Source organism: Suricata suricatta, chromosome 9, assembly GCF_006229205.1.
Source record: "Suricata suricatta isolate VVHF042 chromosome 9, meerkat_22Aug2017_6uvM2_HiC, whole genome shotgun sequence".
Taxonomy (NCBI): Eukaryota; Metazoa; Chordata; class Mammalia; order Carnivora; family Herpestidae; genus Suricata; species Suricata suricatta.
The window spans coordinates 60,829,245-60,847,760 of record NC_043708.1 but is presented as its reverse complement, the minus strand read 5'-3'; the positions used below and the strand labels follow the sequence as shown (position 1 = coordinate 60,847,760).

General features: G+C 45.3%; 1 protein-coding gene across 3 annotated transcripts in view; it reads left to right on the top strand.

Moving 5' to 3' along the window:
• Positions 1–17,816, top strand: part of NPAS3 (neuronal PAS domain protein 3) — an 836,879-nt gene extending 819,063 nt beyond the window's left edge. For 2 of the 3 annotated variants that reach the window (XM_029951941.1, XM_029951943.1), the window contains exons 10-12: positions 10,562–10,709; positions 14,121–14,245; positions 16,001–17,816. In XM_029951941.1, the coding sequence (XP_029807801.1) occupies positions 10,562–10,709; positions 14,121–14,245; positions 16,001–17,352 (1,625 nt within the window). In that variant the 3' untranslated portion in view covers positions 17,353–17,816. The remainder of the gene's footprint in view (positions 1–10,561; positions 10,710–14,120; positions 14,246–16,000) is intronic. The other variant, XM_029951942.1, reaches the window with a different exon arrangement.
• The last annotated feature ends 700 nt before the right edge of the window (positions 17,817–18,516 follow it).

The window sequence follows — 18,516 nt, the reverse complement described above, 5'->3', positions numbered from 1 at the left end:
CTGTAGCCATGGGACTTTAGAGAAAAGGAACCAGAAAGTATAGAACTGGTAGCAGTTTCCCTTCCTAGAACCTTACCCAGGATGAAGAAACTCTGGAAGAGTTATTTCACAAAGAAAGGACTTCCAGCTTGTCTACAAGATCTCATAGAATTAAAAAAAAAAAAAAAAAAAAAGCATGGGCCGCCCAATCTATTTGGAGGATGTTAAAAAAGAAAAACAGTAGCCTAAGCATTTATTTCTTAATTACAAAATTTTATCCCTTAACAAAAGTAATACACAGCTACCTGGCATAATGCAATGCATGCTGTTTTGCATCAATAACCCCTACGCTTCCCTCCTGAAGGCGTCTCATCGCCAAATGCAAGCCGACTGCTTAATGCAGGACTAATTAGTATATCCCCTTCCAGTCTGCAGGCCCTCCATTGTAATTCCTTCCCAGCTCATTTTTTTCCCCCGCAACCGAGCATCAATCAAAGTAAGTGCCCTGCCTGCCTCGGAAACACAAGATGTCCTCCATGCATTTGTCATCTGCCACGCAAACAAAGGGGGAATTTAATTGTTGATTTGGGTATGCAGCCATTGCACACAGTAAAGGAAGCTGCAATGAAGGGAGAAAGGAAGGCGCAAAGTTTGGTGGGTGGGCTGAGTGCAAACAGCACAGGGACTTTTTTTTTTTCTAGGTCTCCATTTTAGCCTTTTTCAGGGCTGGGCCCTTAGGGATTTAGCTGCAACCTGATCATTGGCTGGACTTTTTCCCAAACCAAATGAGTTTTTCCTCTTCTCCCGTATGAATATGGAAATGCCCATGAAAAGAAATACATGTAATAGCTACCGTGTCAGACTTTTTTCAGAAGCCGAGTCAGCCCACATCGTGTGCCTGTCCATTAACTAAAAAAGATTGTCACATGGACACGAAATGAAGTCAAGTGTTTATGCAGAAGCGAATTGCCAGTATTATTTTATGTCTTACTTTGTTCTTTTTGCGGAAGTGTGGATTTTGGCTTTTCCAGTCTAAAGGCAGGCAGGGAACAGAGATTAGCAAGGGCCTAACTACAGCGGAGGGTCCTTGCTCCACTGCCTTTACAGAGATGCAGCATTTCGAGCCCACTTCCCGCTTACTGAATCCACCTCTGCAGTTAACAAGATCCCCAGCAGACTCGTATTCAGGTTCACATTTGAGAAGGACCGACTATGCTAGTATTTAGAAGGTATTCTTGTCTGCATATGAATTAAATACAAATTGACTAACAATCTTAACGGCTTCATTTTCCAATTCAGTTGGCTGAATCTTGTAAATAATAGTAAAATAGTAGTGGGGAATCAGCTCTGAGGGTACCTTGATCAGCGTTCAAATGAAACAAGTACATGACTACTTGATAAAGAGATGGACTTCTTTACAAAGCTGCCTCGTGTTAGCTTTCTCCACTGGTATTCAAGATCGTATAAATGGAAGTAATCGCATCAACTTGTAAGCAAAAGGACATCCTCACTTTTTTCCCCAGGTGAATATTTTTCCGTGTGTTTGTTGCATGTGTGAATACAAACATTTCCCCTGTTCAAGTTCATCTAAAATCTGTGACTACTTACTGTATACAAAGCTTTGTGGTATTGCAGTAAGGTTTCAAAAATAAAGATGTGGTCTCTACCTTCAAGGAGCTTACGCACGAGTAGGGAGGGTAGCATGAAAACAGCCAATTTTGAAAAGGTGGCATAAATTAAGAACTATTGAGATGTGGGTTTTTTTTAATTTTCATGTTTGTGTTTGAGAGAGAGAGTGAGAGCTCAAGCAAGCATGCGTGGGGGAGGGGCAGGAAAGAGGGAGAGAGGATCTGAAGCAGGCTCCAGGCTCTGAGCCATCAGCACAGAGCTCAATGTGTGGCTTGAACCCACAAACCACTAGATCATGACCTGAGCCAAAACTGAAGTTGGACACTCAAACGACTGAACCACCTAGCCGCTCCTATTGAGATGTATAAACACAACACTGAAACCCCAGAGATGGGGGGCAGAAAGGGAGGATGAGAAGTTCCAGAGGTACCACATCTTCCTTGGAACTTGAAAGAAGATGGCAAGAAGCCAAGGTGGCAGATGGGCAGAGGTGCAGGGTTAGGGACACCCCAGAGCATAGAAATGGGACACAGAATGATACCGCACAATCTTGCCTCTCTGCCCAGGAAGTAAGCCACAACTTTCATTGGACTGACCCATTCTAATGAAATCCTAACATGGAGCCTTGCACTTTTCCTTATTACTGTGTCAATTAGTAGCTGCTTTTCTCATCATAGAAAGAAATACCTGAGATTTAGAGAGAAAACCCATTGCTCTTATACAACACATTCAGAAAAAAACCTTCTAAATCATCCATTTTAACCTAAATCAGCCTAAATAAAATGAATTCCATTACTTCTTGTACTTTATACAAGTTTAAGAACAAGATGCCATTATAGGGTTTTTTTTCTTTCTGAGAGAGAGAGAGAGAGAGAGAGAGAGAGAGAGAGAGAGAGAGAGAAAGCAGAGGAGGGGCAGAGAGAGGGAGACAGAATGTGAAACAGACTCAGACTGCGAGATCATGACCTGAGCCAAAGTCAGAGGCTTAACCAACTGAGCCACCCAGGCGCCACCCATTCTATGTTTTATAACTACTTTCCTTAAAACACTGATTTAATGACACCTTGCATATCTCAAAACACCTTGGACTTTTCCTTGTTTAACACAAATGAGCAACATAAGGATTTAATTTGTGTATGTGTTTAGCATACAATGGCTTTTCCATTAATTTCGTGTTAACTAAGGGTCAGGTCATTTGAACCTCTTATGAACTCCAAGTCCCCTCCGGCTTCCTAGAATTTTTGGCGGGGCACGTCAACTAGGATGTTATCCAGTTACAAATAACAGAAAATCCAAGCAAAAATGACTTCAGCTTTCTCTGTAATTGTCTCAAGTTTCTCTTCATGATCCAAAGACAACTGTGGCACTGCCCATCACCAATTCCTCACATCACTATGTCCAAAGTCAAGAAAGGGTCAGTTGCTATTTTGGGTCCATTCTTGAGAGAAAATACTCCTTTGGGCCCCCCAGGAGCGAGAAGCCCCTTATGTCTTATTGTCCAGCATTTCAACAACTGCCCAAGCCAGAGTCACCCACCAGATGGAATTTGCCATGACTGCTCTAAACATTCCGAGTTCGTCCCCACTGGGACTTGGGAGAGTTCCCTTATCCAGAAAGAAGAAATAGAAGAGCCATTCCATACACAACATGATGACTTCTGTATGTAGAGAAAAGTTTTCGGGAGTAAATCCTAAGAGTTCAAAAGGAGCACATTGCTTTCCTGTCTCCCTCTTTCTCTTCTTATTCTACCTATATGAGAAGATGAATGTTAGCTGATCCTATTGAGGTCACTGTTCCATAATCTATGTGAATCAAGCCATCAGATTGTGTGTTTAAACTCACACGGGGATATATGTCCATTATTTCTAAGTAACACTGGGGGGAAAAAAGAATAGCTGTTCAGTGGACGATCAACAATGCCTTCTACATGGGAGCATCTGTAATGTTTTCACAACCAAGTATCTGGGTTCCTGAAAATCTACACAATAGGTGAACAGATGAAACTTGTCTGGGCTCCTTTAAATATTCCTGTTTTTACCAGACACCAGTTTCTGTACATCCATGCTTCACTACTTACCTATTTCTTGTTAAAGATGTTTAGTGCACTTCCTAAAATGACCCCATCCAGAAACACAGGGTCCACCAGAGACATAAATCCAAGTCTACTATCCAACATTATCCTATTACCTTTTTTAAGTTCTCCCTACATCCCAGCTTACCCTTGCCAATACTTCATTTTTAAAGGGGGTTAAGGGATTCACTCAGGCCAGGTCAGACCCCCATGCTTTCACAGACCCTCATACCACTTGCTGCAAGAGTCATCACAGTTCTAAGTTTCTTAGTGAAAATGCTAAGTATCTGTCTCCCATAGAAAGGCAAATTGAGGTAAGTCCTTTTTTCAGAATAAACAAAACCTTTCCAGTAGTTCCCAACAAGAGGGAGACCTCCCTGTGGGTCTCACTGTCCAGTGTTTCACCATATTACAAACCTAAGCCAATCACCGGTAACAAAATGGAATTCCCATGCCTGAGACGATTCGGGGCACAGGTCCACCGCCAAATGTCGCTCCTTTGGGATCCCCGAGTGCAGAGTAGGCACTCAAAATTCTTTTGAGTGAATAAATCCACCATTTCCCTCATTTTCTGGCTGTAAATTTTTCTTATTTCCATGCTGAAGAGTTCACTGTTTCCCTTTGTATAAGAAATCCCCACCAAAAAAAAAAAAAAAGCATCAGGACTTAGAAATACTGTCCCTAACTATTTTAGGTCAAGAAGGGCAGGAATGAGTGGTACGGAAACTGACTGAACTGAAAGCAAGCTAAAAAAAAAAAAAAAAATCTGAGATCTCAAATGTCACTCATGCCAACCATCACTTTGATTTTTCCTGTCCTAGAACATGATACCATCAATGTTTAAAAGGCTTGGTCTCCAAGTGAGTACATTATCATGAAGAAAAGGGGAATTTATTTTTTAAACTTAACAAATTGACATGTCCTAAATCAATGAAAAGTTTTCTCTGCATGATTCAATATTAACAGTTAATAAAAATCTATCAATTGGCAGTGGTCTAGGAAAAACCTCTTCTGAGGTTATAAATCACACAGATAGCAATTCAAGCAAGGCCTGTCATTAGTGTATTGGGGGAAAATCCATAGATGATGCATCGTCATTCACGGAACATCCACAGGTCTCCTGTCCTCAAGCTTGTCACTCATGTTAAGTATCAAATATCATTAAACTTTACCAAATATTGCTCAGTACAAAGATTCACACACATACATACACACACACACACACACACACACACACAAAACCACTAAAAACCAATTCGTGGATGCCTGCTATTTAAGACATCTAGCTCACTAATTGCAAAATCTATAGAAAGTCTACACAGCATCCAAGCCTTGGTTGATCCTACGAACAGTTCCAAATGAAAAACGGCCTGTGTTGCAAGTAAATAAAGCGCTTAATGCAGTTTCTGCCTCTAATGCTGTTTCTCCTGTGGATTTTGAAAATGACCTTCCTATAAGCATCAAGGACTATAACTTTTAGATAAAGAAACTTGTTCCTGTTTTAAGTCTGTGTCAGGTTCATTCCCCTATAGCCCACAGTTTTCAAAAGCAGAAGAAAAAGTAATCCAGAATTTAAAAAAAAAAAAAAAAAGTCCTGTTTCCAGAATGAAGTTCCCTGTCAGCCTTGGGCCTTAGGTGGAGAAGCAGAGATTAAAGAGTCAGTATTCTTTTTCAAGTTTCATCTGCCAGTTTTGTGAATGTAGAAAGAAAACCAGTGGCTACAGCTAAGCACCCAACTGTGGTATTAAGTAGAAAGTGTGATTCTAACACACACACACACACACACACACACACACACACACACACACCCTTCCTTGCACACCCTCCACATCAGTGAATTCAGAAATAACACTGGAGTTGCTGGGAGAAGGCACCCCCTTCTCCATTCTCTGGGGCCACTGACGAAGGTATCTCAAGGAGGGGTGAATGGCGCCGCAGATGCGTCCTCCTATCGCCATGACGATAATGAAGCTCTTTGTTCAGCTGTGTGAATGTGAAGTGTGCAATCTCCGATGATCTCACCATTTCCTATTTATTCCATACTTACCTGAATACGCCAAGTATTGCAGCTTTTTAATGCATATGCAAACCACTAACATGTCCTTTTGTGAGACACTTTGCTAAAAGACCGCTTTTGATATGTGTTCTTCAGCTCCTCTTCAAACTGAATTAGACTGCTTCCTTCTTTGTAAGACACAAGTAACTCACTATTTAGAATCTTTGGCTTTGCTTTGGTAGAACAGCCCAACAGGAAGGGACCATGTTCTCTTTTTTTCTCCATATTTCTGAAGGCAAACTTGTACTGGTTTGTTTTGATTTACCAACAGAATTATGTTCCTGCCACAGACACAGGCTTTCTTTATGTCCTTTCAATCATCAGCCTATTTCTGGGGACACCATTTTCCCAAGGAAAACTGAAATCCCTCTGTTTGGTGACTGTGCTGAGCCACGGATGTGTGCTTCAGCAAGAGTCTGTCAGGTTTAGGGCGGAGAGGAGTTTTCCTCCACCAGCACAACGTCTCTTGCACGCCTGCCACGAAGCTCAAACTAAGAGAACCAGGTGACATTTTTGAACCAAATTCAACAAAACTGATGAGCACTCAGCCTTTTGGGGAGGAGTGGAAGCGCGTTTGAAACAACAGGTCACATGTCCTAACATGGAAGTTCTCTGCAGTTTTCTCTTAATTAAACTGTATATGCCACTCCCTTCACAGTGAGGGGTGGGTGGTATTTTGACACTAACAGCCAAAAATGGTCAACGGAGCAGGACTGTAGCAGTTCAGCCAGGAGGAGCGAAGTCTTCTCGTCACAAATGTGGGGTCACCTCTGTCCTCTGAAAGCATAGTCTGTAACTCACAGGCGCCTTTGGCCTGGAAGGTAGAATGGTATGAATGGCGGCTTCTTGGTTCTCCTCAGAGTAATAGCTATGCAGAACCACTGGCTACACCTTAGACCGCAGAGGAAAAGTAACGAGTTCTCGCGGGGTAGCCGAGGCGCTCCGAATTATACCTGGGAACATTCGAGATTGCAAGTGGACCTGGGAAAACCCGTACCCAGTCTCCCCACATCTTCATGATTATTCTGTAAGAACTCAGAAAAGGCCAATTAAAATGTTGCGAGATCCTTAAAGAAAAACCGATGCCTCTGGTACAGCTTTAAAGATGTAATTCTAGAGACGCTGTGATGTGACCAGGGAGGCCAGTGAAGGACACAAAGACTGCTCGAGCGAAGGTTTGGGATCAAAAGTAAACTTTGGGACAAATCAAAGAGAAGATGCCAGGTTATGTGTTAAAAGTCCTCAGACCACATCATGGTATAAAACTAAAACTACGACCCACATAGAAATTTTCTTTCTCTGCTTCCTTTCTTTATAGTTTGAGCACAGTGTTAGCAATTTACTCCTCAGCTCTTTGATCTGATGAGTATGTTATCTCTTTTCAAGGGACAATTAGCTATTTTTTAAGGACTTCCATATCAAGTAACTTACATCATGCTTTCTCAGGATTTTCCCCACAAAAGGGATTTAGGAAATAGCCTGACACAAACATTCTCTCCCTTTTCTCCAGTGATCGAAAGCTAAAACTCACAAATAAAAACAACAGCCCCGGATTAAAGAGAACTGAAAAAGTTTTTGTGTTTTTCAAGTTATCTAATTTATTACAAACCAAAAATCTCTTTCAAACTGGCACCAAGGTGGCTTTTCTTCTTGAGCTGATTAGGACCACATGAGCTCAGAAAAAGCTGTCAGATCCTGCCTGTGGCACAGCTGGAATGATCCAACTGATTTGCCAGTATGATTTTTTTTTTTTTTTTAAAGAAAGAAGCTTCATCCCAAAGTCATAAATTTATATTCTGGAGCCCCAAGCCAAAATTATTCCTTGTTCATTTTAAAGAAGGCAAAATTCCATTGTGATTTCTTTTCATGGGACCTTCTGGACAACACAAAAAACTGGGGCGACATTTGGTCAACATTTCCTGCTGTCGTGGGAGCTGACTCGGTAACTTCGCTCTTACTACTTAGCTTCCCACGGACCCAAGGAGGTCTCCCTCAGAAAACCCTCATCTTCAGAAAAATAGTCATGATCTGTGTCCAGGCCGGAACGTACCTTTACCTTTCAGGACTGCTTCTGTCAGGTTGGCCCAGGCCAACTGAGTGGATTAGGTCAGACGTTTTTCTGCAGCTGACCACGATGGGCTCCAGGGACCTGCTCTGGGGTGTCCACCACAGAAAACAAAGGCACTCAGGTAGCTGCCTGACTCCCCCAGGAGCGGGAGGGGTGCCCACCCTGCCTCACCAGCCGTTCCACAACTGCCTCCTCTCGTGGGGGCCCACCGAGCCCGCCGCTCTCGGGGCTCCTCTCTTCACTAGATGCCCTTGGCCTGGGTGACGAAGAAGTCTGCGTTAATGTGTTCCTGGGCCCTCGTCAATTTGTATTTATTCTCAGGAAACAGAGGCACTTTAATTAGACCCAGCGTCCTATCGCCTTGGCTCCACAAGACGACCCCCTCTCCTCGATCTTTCAGCCCCTCCCCGGCACATACGCGAAGCCCACCAAGGAGGCAGCTAGTTTGCTGGCTGTGCATTTCAGAACTGAGATTGTATTTCTTTGCTTTTACGTAAGAGGAGGGCTCATAAGGAATGGGGGTGAAAGTCATCTTTAGGTTGATTCTGCACATTCTAATTTACCTTCAGAATTCCTTTCTCACATTGCCCCCTTTCTATGCACTGTATTCTGGTTCTGGAGATAATTTTTACGTTTTGCCTGTGTATGGTCACACTCCAATCCAGAATCCCCAGGCAGGCTGGGCTTCTCCGGCCTATGATTTCAGTGTTTTCTTCATGTGATTCTAAAAAGGGGCTCCTAAGTCTCATTGCCCTTGTCAACAGTCCCCGAACCCCTTGAGATTCTTCTTTATTCCAGATACGCGGCAGATAGAATTCTACACCAACCACTCACTGGGGTGCTAGAAGTTTTTCTCTGTGAAAATAGTGGGCAGAATTTCATAACCCGTCATTCCTCTATTAATAGTTAACCAGGTTGAGAGGATTTGAATAAAAGCACATCTTGTTGCATGCAACAATGGTTTGACAGAAGAGCTGTATGGCAGAGTTAGTATTTCACTGCTTTCAGCTTCACCACGCAGTTTTGTAGCCTGGGAAGCCATGCATGCAGAATGGCAGAACTTACAACTGCCGACACTGGGCGAATACAATGCTACCTGTGGAGCCTCGCCACCCAGAGAAGATGACAGTTCCGGGCCTTGAAAATACCCTCAAACTGTTGAATAGTTTCAGCACAGAGCTTGCCACTTTTTGAAGCACTCATCAAAGCAAATCTTTTTTCAAGCACCTGCTAAGATGTAATTATTAAATTTTACAACCACCCATTCAGTGCATTGTGAGAAAAGGGGAGAATGGGAGAAGGGCATCGGAGCTTATGTGTTTATGGATAGACTATGTGGAGGTTGGTTTTTTTATCACTTTTCAAGCCAGGAAGAATGGCTGAGACACAACGGGCTGAGCTTCAGCAGCCTTAAAACACGGCTCTTTTCCAAAGTGACTTCCCCTTACCCATCCAACCCCCCCCCCCAAAAATCAAAATGTACTTCATGAAACTATTGTATATGAAGCACTTATTAGCCGTAATTAAATGGACAATATGAATTTACTACGTCTTTAGGACTCTGGCTTGTTCTGGTTTAGAGCAAGATGATTAATGCAAATACATATTACTTGAGATAACCATTTAGCAGCTAATTTAGCCAAATTTATTACAGCAGTTAGAGGTTTTTCATTTTAGCAGACGGAGACAAGGACATGCCAAAAAGTAGGCAACGTGGACGAGTGCACACTGCCCTCTAGTGGCCAACCAGCTGGCGCGCTTTTGCGGGGGTATGGAGTTGCGGCGATCCGGAGCCAAGTAATAACAGCAGGTTTTGCACATTTCCGGCATCCTTTTAAGCCATTCCTTTCCATAGCACTTTATTTCAGGGGATGATTTACTGCACTTTCCCCTTTTACTAGCTCAGGAGTACCCAGATACAAATCAAATCAATTTCAACTTGGCAAGATTTTGGTTAAAGTATCATTTTTAACATCTGCATTTTAAAGCTCTCCTTCAGTGGGTATTTAATGGCACCGTTTCACATTACTGATTGTTTTTACTTGTTCCTTCATTTGGGGCCATATTTCAGAGGCTGTGTGGAGCTGTCACTCTGTTTGGCTCTAGCCAAGTCAATTCTGTGCCTCCCTTAGGCCACTGCTTCTCTCTGACTCGACTGGGGAATTTATTTTGTTCCAACATTCAGTAAAGACTCACCAGAATTTCCCCTGACTGATCAATGTAAATTTCGTTCATACATGAACTATAAATTCTGCTAGACAAGATCAAAAGGAACCGATGTATGAGGACACTGGTTGATATAGCTTGCACTGAGGTGAAATGATCAAAGACAAGGGGTAAAGCATCTTCGGAACCATTCAAATATCTGGAATCTCAAAGAGATCTACCTCGCAGCTATGAATAAATCACATACAATTTTTCCTTTGTTAGCATCTAACGTCAAACCCATTGACAATATCCACACCACATTAGGTATTCTGTGAGCCAACAAGATTTGTGGTCCTTTTATTCTCTCTTTCACACCATGGCTGCCCAAAACGGAATAAAGTCTTGCTACAAATGCTAGTAACCCTCGCTCCACTGAATTGTTGATTTTATTTGTCCTACTAATGGCATCATACATTAAGCATACAGAAGGGCACCCCTGGTTTAGTGCAGGACCTCCCCTTTCTAAGCCGGCGGTTTTACCGGGATGATAATCATTTGGTCCCAGGCTTGATACACTGTGCCTTCCACTTGTTTTGTTTTCTCCCCCCAGTGCTGAATAAGGGCCAGTGTGTGACGAAGTACTATCGCTGGATGCAGAAGAATGGAGGATATATTTGGATACAGTCTAGTGCCACCATAGCTATTAATGCCAAGAACGCAAATGAGAAGAATATCATCTGGGTGAATTATCTTCTTAGGTATATTTTCTAATTCTTTTTCATTTCTGTGTCAGTTATAAAATATGCAGCCCATGGTTAATAGCTGACATGTTTTATTATCTTTTGGCAGTATCTGGTGTGGAATTATGTGGAAATTCTGCATTTTCTTTCCACAAGATTCAAAGACATATGAAAAAATCAGAGCAATGTTGGAGGGGACTTCCGGGGCAGAGTCGCAAGATTTTCAGTAATTCTTGGTCTGTCAACGTTTAGGCAGCTCTGCAGACATTGCTTTGGTTTCCCCACACATGTTCAGGTTGGGGGGGAAATGCATACTTTTGCCTACAGAAGAAGCACTCAAGAAAGCACCACCTTCTCCCCACCACATGAACCTACACTTTTGCATTCCAGTCCTTGACAAAATTAACCAAAGGGCATGAGGAAGAAGCGGCAGGAGTCACTATATGTCTCCTGTATTGCATCCCTTTGAAGCCTTAGGTAGATTACATAGCATCTGATCCCCGGGGAATTCAAGTTTTGGTAAGCAAAGTGAGCTGCTTTGCCAGAAGGAAGGCAATATCAGTATAATGAATGAAAGCATTCTCCTCTGGCCGAATACTGTGCGACCTCACCCTTCACTGCTATTTCATGGTCCCTCACATCCACATCCATGAATGAAGCCAGGCTCAACAGCTTCCTAAATTCTAGTCTGCGGCCCCACCTCTCTCTCCTTCCTCATCTACCTTTTGCCTTTGGAGTCGAACTGACAAAAAAGAAAACCAAGAGCAACAGCGTGGGTGGTCTACGTCTGGTGGCAAATTTCCCAGAGGTTCTCCACCAGCCCCATCCTGAAGTTGTCAGAATGGTAGCTAGGCCTGGCTCCCTCCCACTACTGTCTTTCCAGTTCAGGGCTTCTCTTGGCTTTAAAGCCACCAAGCGGGACCCACATATGGTCTGAATCGGAAAGCTTCCGATAGGTCTTATGAATGGAAGTTGGTGCCCTTTGGCTGATAATCTAGACAGGGAGTACCTGAATCCCATTTTTCTTCGAGACAGCCAAATGGGGCTGAGATGCTGGCAGCCATGGCTCATCAGCACACTGACCCTTCCAAGTGTGTCCACGTACGTTGGTGATGACTTGAAGGCATGAATGTGCTTGCTACCAATAGCATATCAATCAGACACTAATGATTATAGCTCTAGAGAGGCCCTTAATGTGCACCACTTAAAAGAGTCTTCATTTATCTGCTTTCTCTTTCCTTTTTTGACCTCTTCTACTCTACATTAATTCTCTCTAAAGGTTCCAAGTATGTGTATTTAATGTGGCTTTCCCTGAGGCCTGATTTTCATGCGAACTTGCCCCTGTGTTTGTGATATGCTTAAGATGGGTTTTACAAAGAGGCTTACAGAACAGGGGCTATGTGTAATGCAGAAGGTTATAAAATACTCCCATGGCAAGGAGAAAATAGAAGAAGGTATTGTTGCATTAACAGTCTTCTGCTACTCAACAAAGGCGTTGTGCCAAGGAGACCCATTATTATAAAAATTAGACAGTAGTAACAGGGACACCATAGGCTAGAAGATATCTGTCCCCCATGCTGATAGAACATAGGGTACTAATGTAATCTATATGCTTGTCACTCTGGTTCCGCAAGATACCTTTCCATCTGAATCTTTCTTACTGCCTCATCCGTCTCACGACTACTCTGGCCCCCAAATGGAGAGAATGAGAAGGGATAAGGAGAGATCTGTCCATGCAGTTGTGGATCCATACCATTGATCTAGCCTGGGATCAAATGATACAAGCGCCTAAGTGTTTGGTGATTCTAGTCCATCTACTTCCATAGGGAGAGGAAGGAAGCAGTTTGGGGACCCAAGACCAGCTGACCTAAAGACTCAATAATGAAGTTCAATTGAGTTCAATACAGATGGGCTTTAGCAGAGGAAACACCACCCTGTCCGCCATTCATTCGTGTCACTTCTATAGGCTAAAGACAGAAGAAAAGGACATGGCCTTGCTAAAATAGCAACTGTTGAAAATTAGGAAAAGAACAGCTTGTTGAAGTTTGTTTTTCTTTCCCACATTCTTGTCCTTTGTTCTTCCCTGAGCCGTATTTTCATGCCACCTCTTCCTTCTCAGAATCCCTCACTTCTGGGTCCACCCTGACCTCCCCTGCCCTGTTCCAAATTATTACTCCTCCAGTCTTGTACCTGTTCCCTCACATGCTGGCAGAATTGTGGACTCCCACAGTGTTCAGAGACTGTCTAAGTGCTAAGGCCACCTACCCACCATTAACCTCATCTGATTCTCTAGAGAAAACTCTGCTACTGAAGCTAATTCACACTAAGGAGTAAATGCCTGATAACCCATCTTAGTGAATTAACCCTCCTAGCGACTGGCAGTTTTAGAGTGGTTACTGCAACAGTGACTCTTTAATATGGGAATCTTACTAGAGGTTAGCAAATGAATCCATAATCCTCTGTTGTACATCTCTGGTTGGCTGGCCCATCATGGAAGGTAGAAGAGGCATTTTCCAGTTTGAGGCCATAGGCTTTCCTCGTGCCTTAGATTACAGTAGCCTACATTGCTCGTACATTGGACTGGCCTTGAAGTGGCATTTCTTTAAGGTAATGAATTCAAACTGACCCAACACACTCTCTTTTCCAAAAGAGGCTTGTTTCTGAATTAAAAATAGAACAAAAATTAAGCACATTTGTGCAAATGGGGTTAGAGCCATTCTGTTCGGGCCTCTCTCACACTAGGACTCTCCCCACTGCAATCAGAGTTCCGGCTTAACAAGCCACAGGTGTGCGCCACATGAGCAGTTGAAAATGTGATTGTAATGGGTGTGTTGACAGTTCAGTAGCCATAATCCATGCATCCCAAGGTGCACCTGTGCATCTCTCAGATCATTAGGCGCCGGGGGGCTCTGTGCACACGCACACACCCACCCCCACCCGCCCTCCCCCATCAGTAGCTTTGGAGCCAACCGAACAGCTGAAAAGCTCCATCAAGGAACCAAGACCAGAGAACCGAGGCAATGGACTCATTAGGAGCCCAAGAGAAGATGGGGCACACCAGGAGGTGGAGGAAGGAAAAGCTGAGAGTACTTCTCATCCTCCCGTCCCCCAAGGTGTTAGATGGGAGAGATGTCAAGCGGCACACTTCCCTGGCCCCCAGTGCTACCTGATTATTTAAAAGCTTTTTAGTGGCTTTCCTCTTAGCATTTGGGTGTTCAGTCACTGTAGCAGAGTGCAGCTGTACCCCAGCACATGAAATCCAAGCTTCTGTCAAAGTCCCGTAATGAGCTGAGAAGCCATGTCATGTGTAGTCTTTTAAACTCTCTAAACTCCAAAAGTTTGGGGCAGGGAAGTGGGGAGAAGACGGTCCAAAGCAAACCGTACAGAGTGAGTATCCGCCCTCCTGACCAGCGCCTCCCTCCCGCGCAGTAACCCCGAGTACAAGGACACGCCCATGGATATCGCACAGCTCCCCCACCTGCCGGAGAAAACTTCGGAATCTTCGGAGACTTCCGACTCTGAATCAGACTCTAAAGACACCTCAGGTATTACAGGTACTACTACTTCTCCGTGTTCTGCAGTGACTGGGTGTTTGTCCAAACACGAGGGGTGGGCAGTGGCCAGACCGCCACCATCAGAGCAGATGTAACAACTGTTGAATTTCACAGACACAGTCACAGCAAGTCAATAGAACCTCTCTACCCACGTGTATGTGTATCAGTATGCCCCCACATACATGTCCACACATATGTGTATACATATATTCATGTGGTGTATGTATACATGCATATATATGATATATACATAAACATACCTATGTTAAGGTATATATTTATACCCATGTAGACATATTTATGCATCCCAATATGCCTATATGCACAAAAACATACAGAGAGAGACTGACGTAGCACAGAAGGAGTCCTGCCCCAACCCCATAGTGAGCTTTGGCCTCTTTACCAGAACCAGAGGCAGACTATCTCTGCTACCTCTAAGACAGTCTGTAACTTTGAGCCCAAAATAGTCACATGCTTCCCAAGCTGGGATTGAGCCTCCAAAGCAGGATAGTTAATGGCATTGGTAAATGACTCTTTGGAAAGTATTCTTTCTGAGAAGTTCTTTGGGACTCAAGAAAGTTCATTGAAAAATTTGCTTTTCCTCCAATCCCCAACCCCCATTCCACAGGCACACTCAGAGCCAGGGAGCACAGAGCTTCACAGAATTTTACAGCTGCAAAGAATCCTGAGCCTCTTCTCACTCAACGTCCATCTACGAAAATCAAGTAGTTACATGATTCACCCAAGGTTCTAGTGCAGGATGCCATCCCAAAGCATCACAGGACAGCTGTAAAATCAGCATCGTCCCTAAATCTTCTGAGTTGTGTTACTGGGAAAATCTCTTCCCCCTATAATGTGCCAGATGACTAGGGTCCCCCCCTCATCCCATCCTTAGGGCACCTGCTCTCTAGGCCTGTGAGCCCATATCCCTGTAATCCAGGCATACCTTCAAAGAAGCAGGAGGAGGTGAAAAGCACAGAGGATCTTGATTGTCTTCCTATCCTAAACTGCATTCAGTTGCAAGGTCTTCCCTAGGGCAGGAGTTCTAGAATAGACAGGCTGTGCTCCTTATTTACAGGAGTCTTTAGCAGGGAACAAAAAAAGACAAAAATTCCCTGCCCCATGGAGCCTGTATTCTAATTGGGGGAAGGGATCAAAGTAAATGAAAATAAGCACCATCTGATTCCCTGTATGGCTGAGTGCTACCGAGAAAAACAACTTTAGGAACAGGGAGTGTGGTTTTCAATAACGAACAAATATTCACCAAGGGAAGGTGCGGACGTCTGTAGAAAGTCACCTTGCATACCATCATGTTTCTGTGTCACTGACATCTTATTCCAGGTTATTTACCCTGACTCCCTGAATATTTTTGCAGGACTTCTCAAATGTTAATGTGCTAAACAATCACCGAGGGATCTTGTTCAAATACAGAATCTGATTCAGCAGGCCTAGGTGGAAAGCTGGGATTCTGCATTTGAAAGAGACAGCCAGGTGACGCAATGCCACTGGTCTATGAACCACACTCTGAGTAAAGACCCAGCTAATCGAGGCCCTCAAGGGAGATAAAGCCCAGGCTTTAGGTAGCAAAGGTGGTGGAAGAGCTCAGGTGGGCCAACACGCCTCCCCAGCCCTGCTCCCCCAGCCCCCCAACTCGAGCACGAGCAACGGGGAAGGTGCCCTGCTAACGTGTGGTCTATTGTCTCTCCTCTCCTCTCCCCGACGCCGCCGTCACCTCCGGACACTGGCCCCGCGTAGAGGACAACGAGAACTCCAAGTCCGACGAGAAGGGCAATCAGTCCGAGAACAGCGAAGACCCAGAACCCGACCGGAAGAAGTCGGGCAACGCCTGCGACAAGGACATGAACTGCAACGACGACGGCCACAGCTCCAGCAACCCAGACAGCCGCGACAGCGACGACAGCTTCGAGCACTCGGACTTTGAGAACCCCAAGGCCGGTGAGGACGGCTTCGGCGCACTGGGCCCCATGCAGATCAAGGTGGAGCGCTACGTGGAGAGCGAGTCGGACCTGCGGCTGCAGCACTGCGAGTCGCTCACGTCGGACAGCGCCAAGGACTCGGACAGCGCGGGCGAGGCGGGCGCGCAAGCCTCCAGCAAGCACCAGAAGCGCAAGAAGAGGCGGAAACGGCAGAAGGGCGGCAGCACCAGCCGCCGGCGCCTGTCCAGCGCGTCGAGCCCCGGCGGCCTGGACGCCGGCCTGGTGGAGCCCCCGCGGCTGCTGTCCTCCCCCAACAGTGCCTCGGTGCTCAAGATCAAGACGGAGATCTCAGAACCCATCAATTTCGACAACGACAGCAGCATCTGGAACTACCCGCCCAACCGGGAGATCTCCAGGAACGAGTCCCCCTACAGCATGACCAAGCCCCCCAGCTCGGAGCACTTCCCGTCCCCGCAGGGTGGCGGGGGCGGCGGGGCCCTGCACGTGGCCATCCCCGACTCGGTCCTCACCCCGCCCGGCGCCGACGGCGCTGCCGCCCGCAAGACCCAGTTCGGCGCCTCGGCCACCGCGGCCTTGGCTCCCGTCGCCTCCGACCCGCTGTCGCCCCCTCTGTCGGCGTCCCCACGGGACAAGCACCCAGGGGGCGGCGGAGGCGGCGGCGGCGGCAGCGCGAGCGCCCCCAGCGCATCCAACTCCTTGCTGTACACCGGGGACCTGGAGGCGCTGCAGAGGTTGCAGGCGGGCAACGTCGTGCTCCCGCTGGTGCACAGGGTGACAGGGACCCTGGCCGCCACCAGCACGGCCGCGCAGAGGGTCTACACCACCGGCACCATCCGCTACGCGCCCGCAGAGGTGACCCTGGCCATGCAGGGCAACCTGCTGCCCAACGCGCACGCTGTTAACTTCGTGGACGTTAACAGCCCCGGCTTCGGCCTCGACCCCAAGACGCCCATGGAGATGCTCTACCACCACGTGCACCGGCTCAACATGTCGGGACCGTTCGGCGGCGCCGTGAGCGCCGCCAGCCTGACGCAGATGCCCGCCGGCAACGTGTTCACCACGGCCGAGGGACTCTTCTCCACGCTGCCCTTCCCCGTCTACAGCAACGGCATCCACGCGGCACAGACTCTGGAGCGCAAGGAGGACTGAGGCGCCGCCCCGCGCGGGCCAGGGCTCCGCCCGGAGGCATCGTCGATCGGCGTTTTCGTTTAGACCTTTTAATTCTAGCACTTTGAATTCGAGCAGGTCAGCGTCCTCTCTCAACCACGACGGCCCCCATCCCACCCCCTCTTTCTTTAACTTGACTTATGCTTTCCTGTAAAGATATGTTTATTTTTTGCCTTCCGAGAGTCAGATGACCAGTTGCCTGCCATTTTGTCTTCTAAGATGTGTGTTGGGTTGTTTTGCTTTCCTTTTGCATCTTTATTAAGATGTCTTTAATGTTGTATATGCCTCTGCCATAGAATACTCAGTCTTGTGGTCAAGAGATTTCTCAAGTGACAACCATTGGGTTTTTCTTCCTAAAGATCTTGATATGATCAAGATCGAAAGAGACAAGCATAAACAATATGCCCTGTTTGACTAAGTCAAATGAAATGGGGTGTTTTTTTTTTTGTTTTGGTTCCTAATTCCTTTAAAGATAGGGGGGATAGTATTTTAGAATTTTATGCAGAATTTAATTCTCTTTTTATGGTTAAGATTTTAAGATTTTCTTACTTGCACATAAAAATAATTTGGGTTCTTAAACTTAATTTCTGGCCTGTGACTAGAATGTTTTAAAAAAAAAAAGCTGGACTAAATGTTAATTACTGAAACATTAACTTAATTTCTAAAACCATGGTGCTATCATTTATTAATCTGTAATGTCTTCATACAAAATGCAGCTCCTGGGCTGGGTTTTGGGGGGAAAAATGTGTTCTGTCCTGGTCTGGAGCCCCGCTGCTGCAGTCTCCTTGGTTAGTTAAGACAAAGCCCTCATTAACGTTTGCTGCAGGACTTAAAATTTTTTACCTCCCAACTAACAAACATAGCCTCACATTAAATTTAATGGGTCAGTAAAGCCCTTTTTAAAGGGGCTTTTGGAAAACTCAAACTGATTTGAGGAGCAGTTTAGGTACATACTGCCTTTTGTTGAGCTGGGTTTTTGTTTTGGTTTTCCCTTTTCTCAGTCTAACTGAGTCTAATTTTTCCAACTTCAGTAACAACTTCAGAGTAAAAGAAGGAAAGAATATTTAACATGTCTTGGGTTTTTTTTTTTTTTTTTTTTCATTTCTTGCTAAAAAAAAAAAAAGGTTGCATTTTGGGGGACTGATT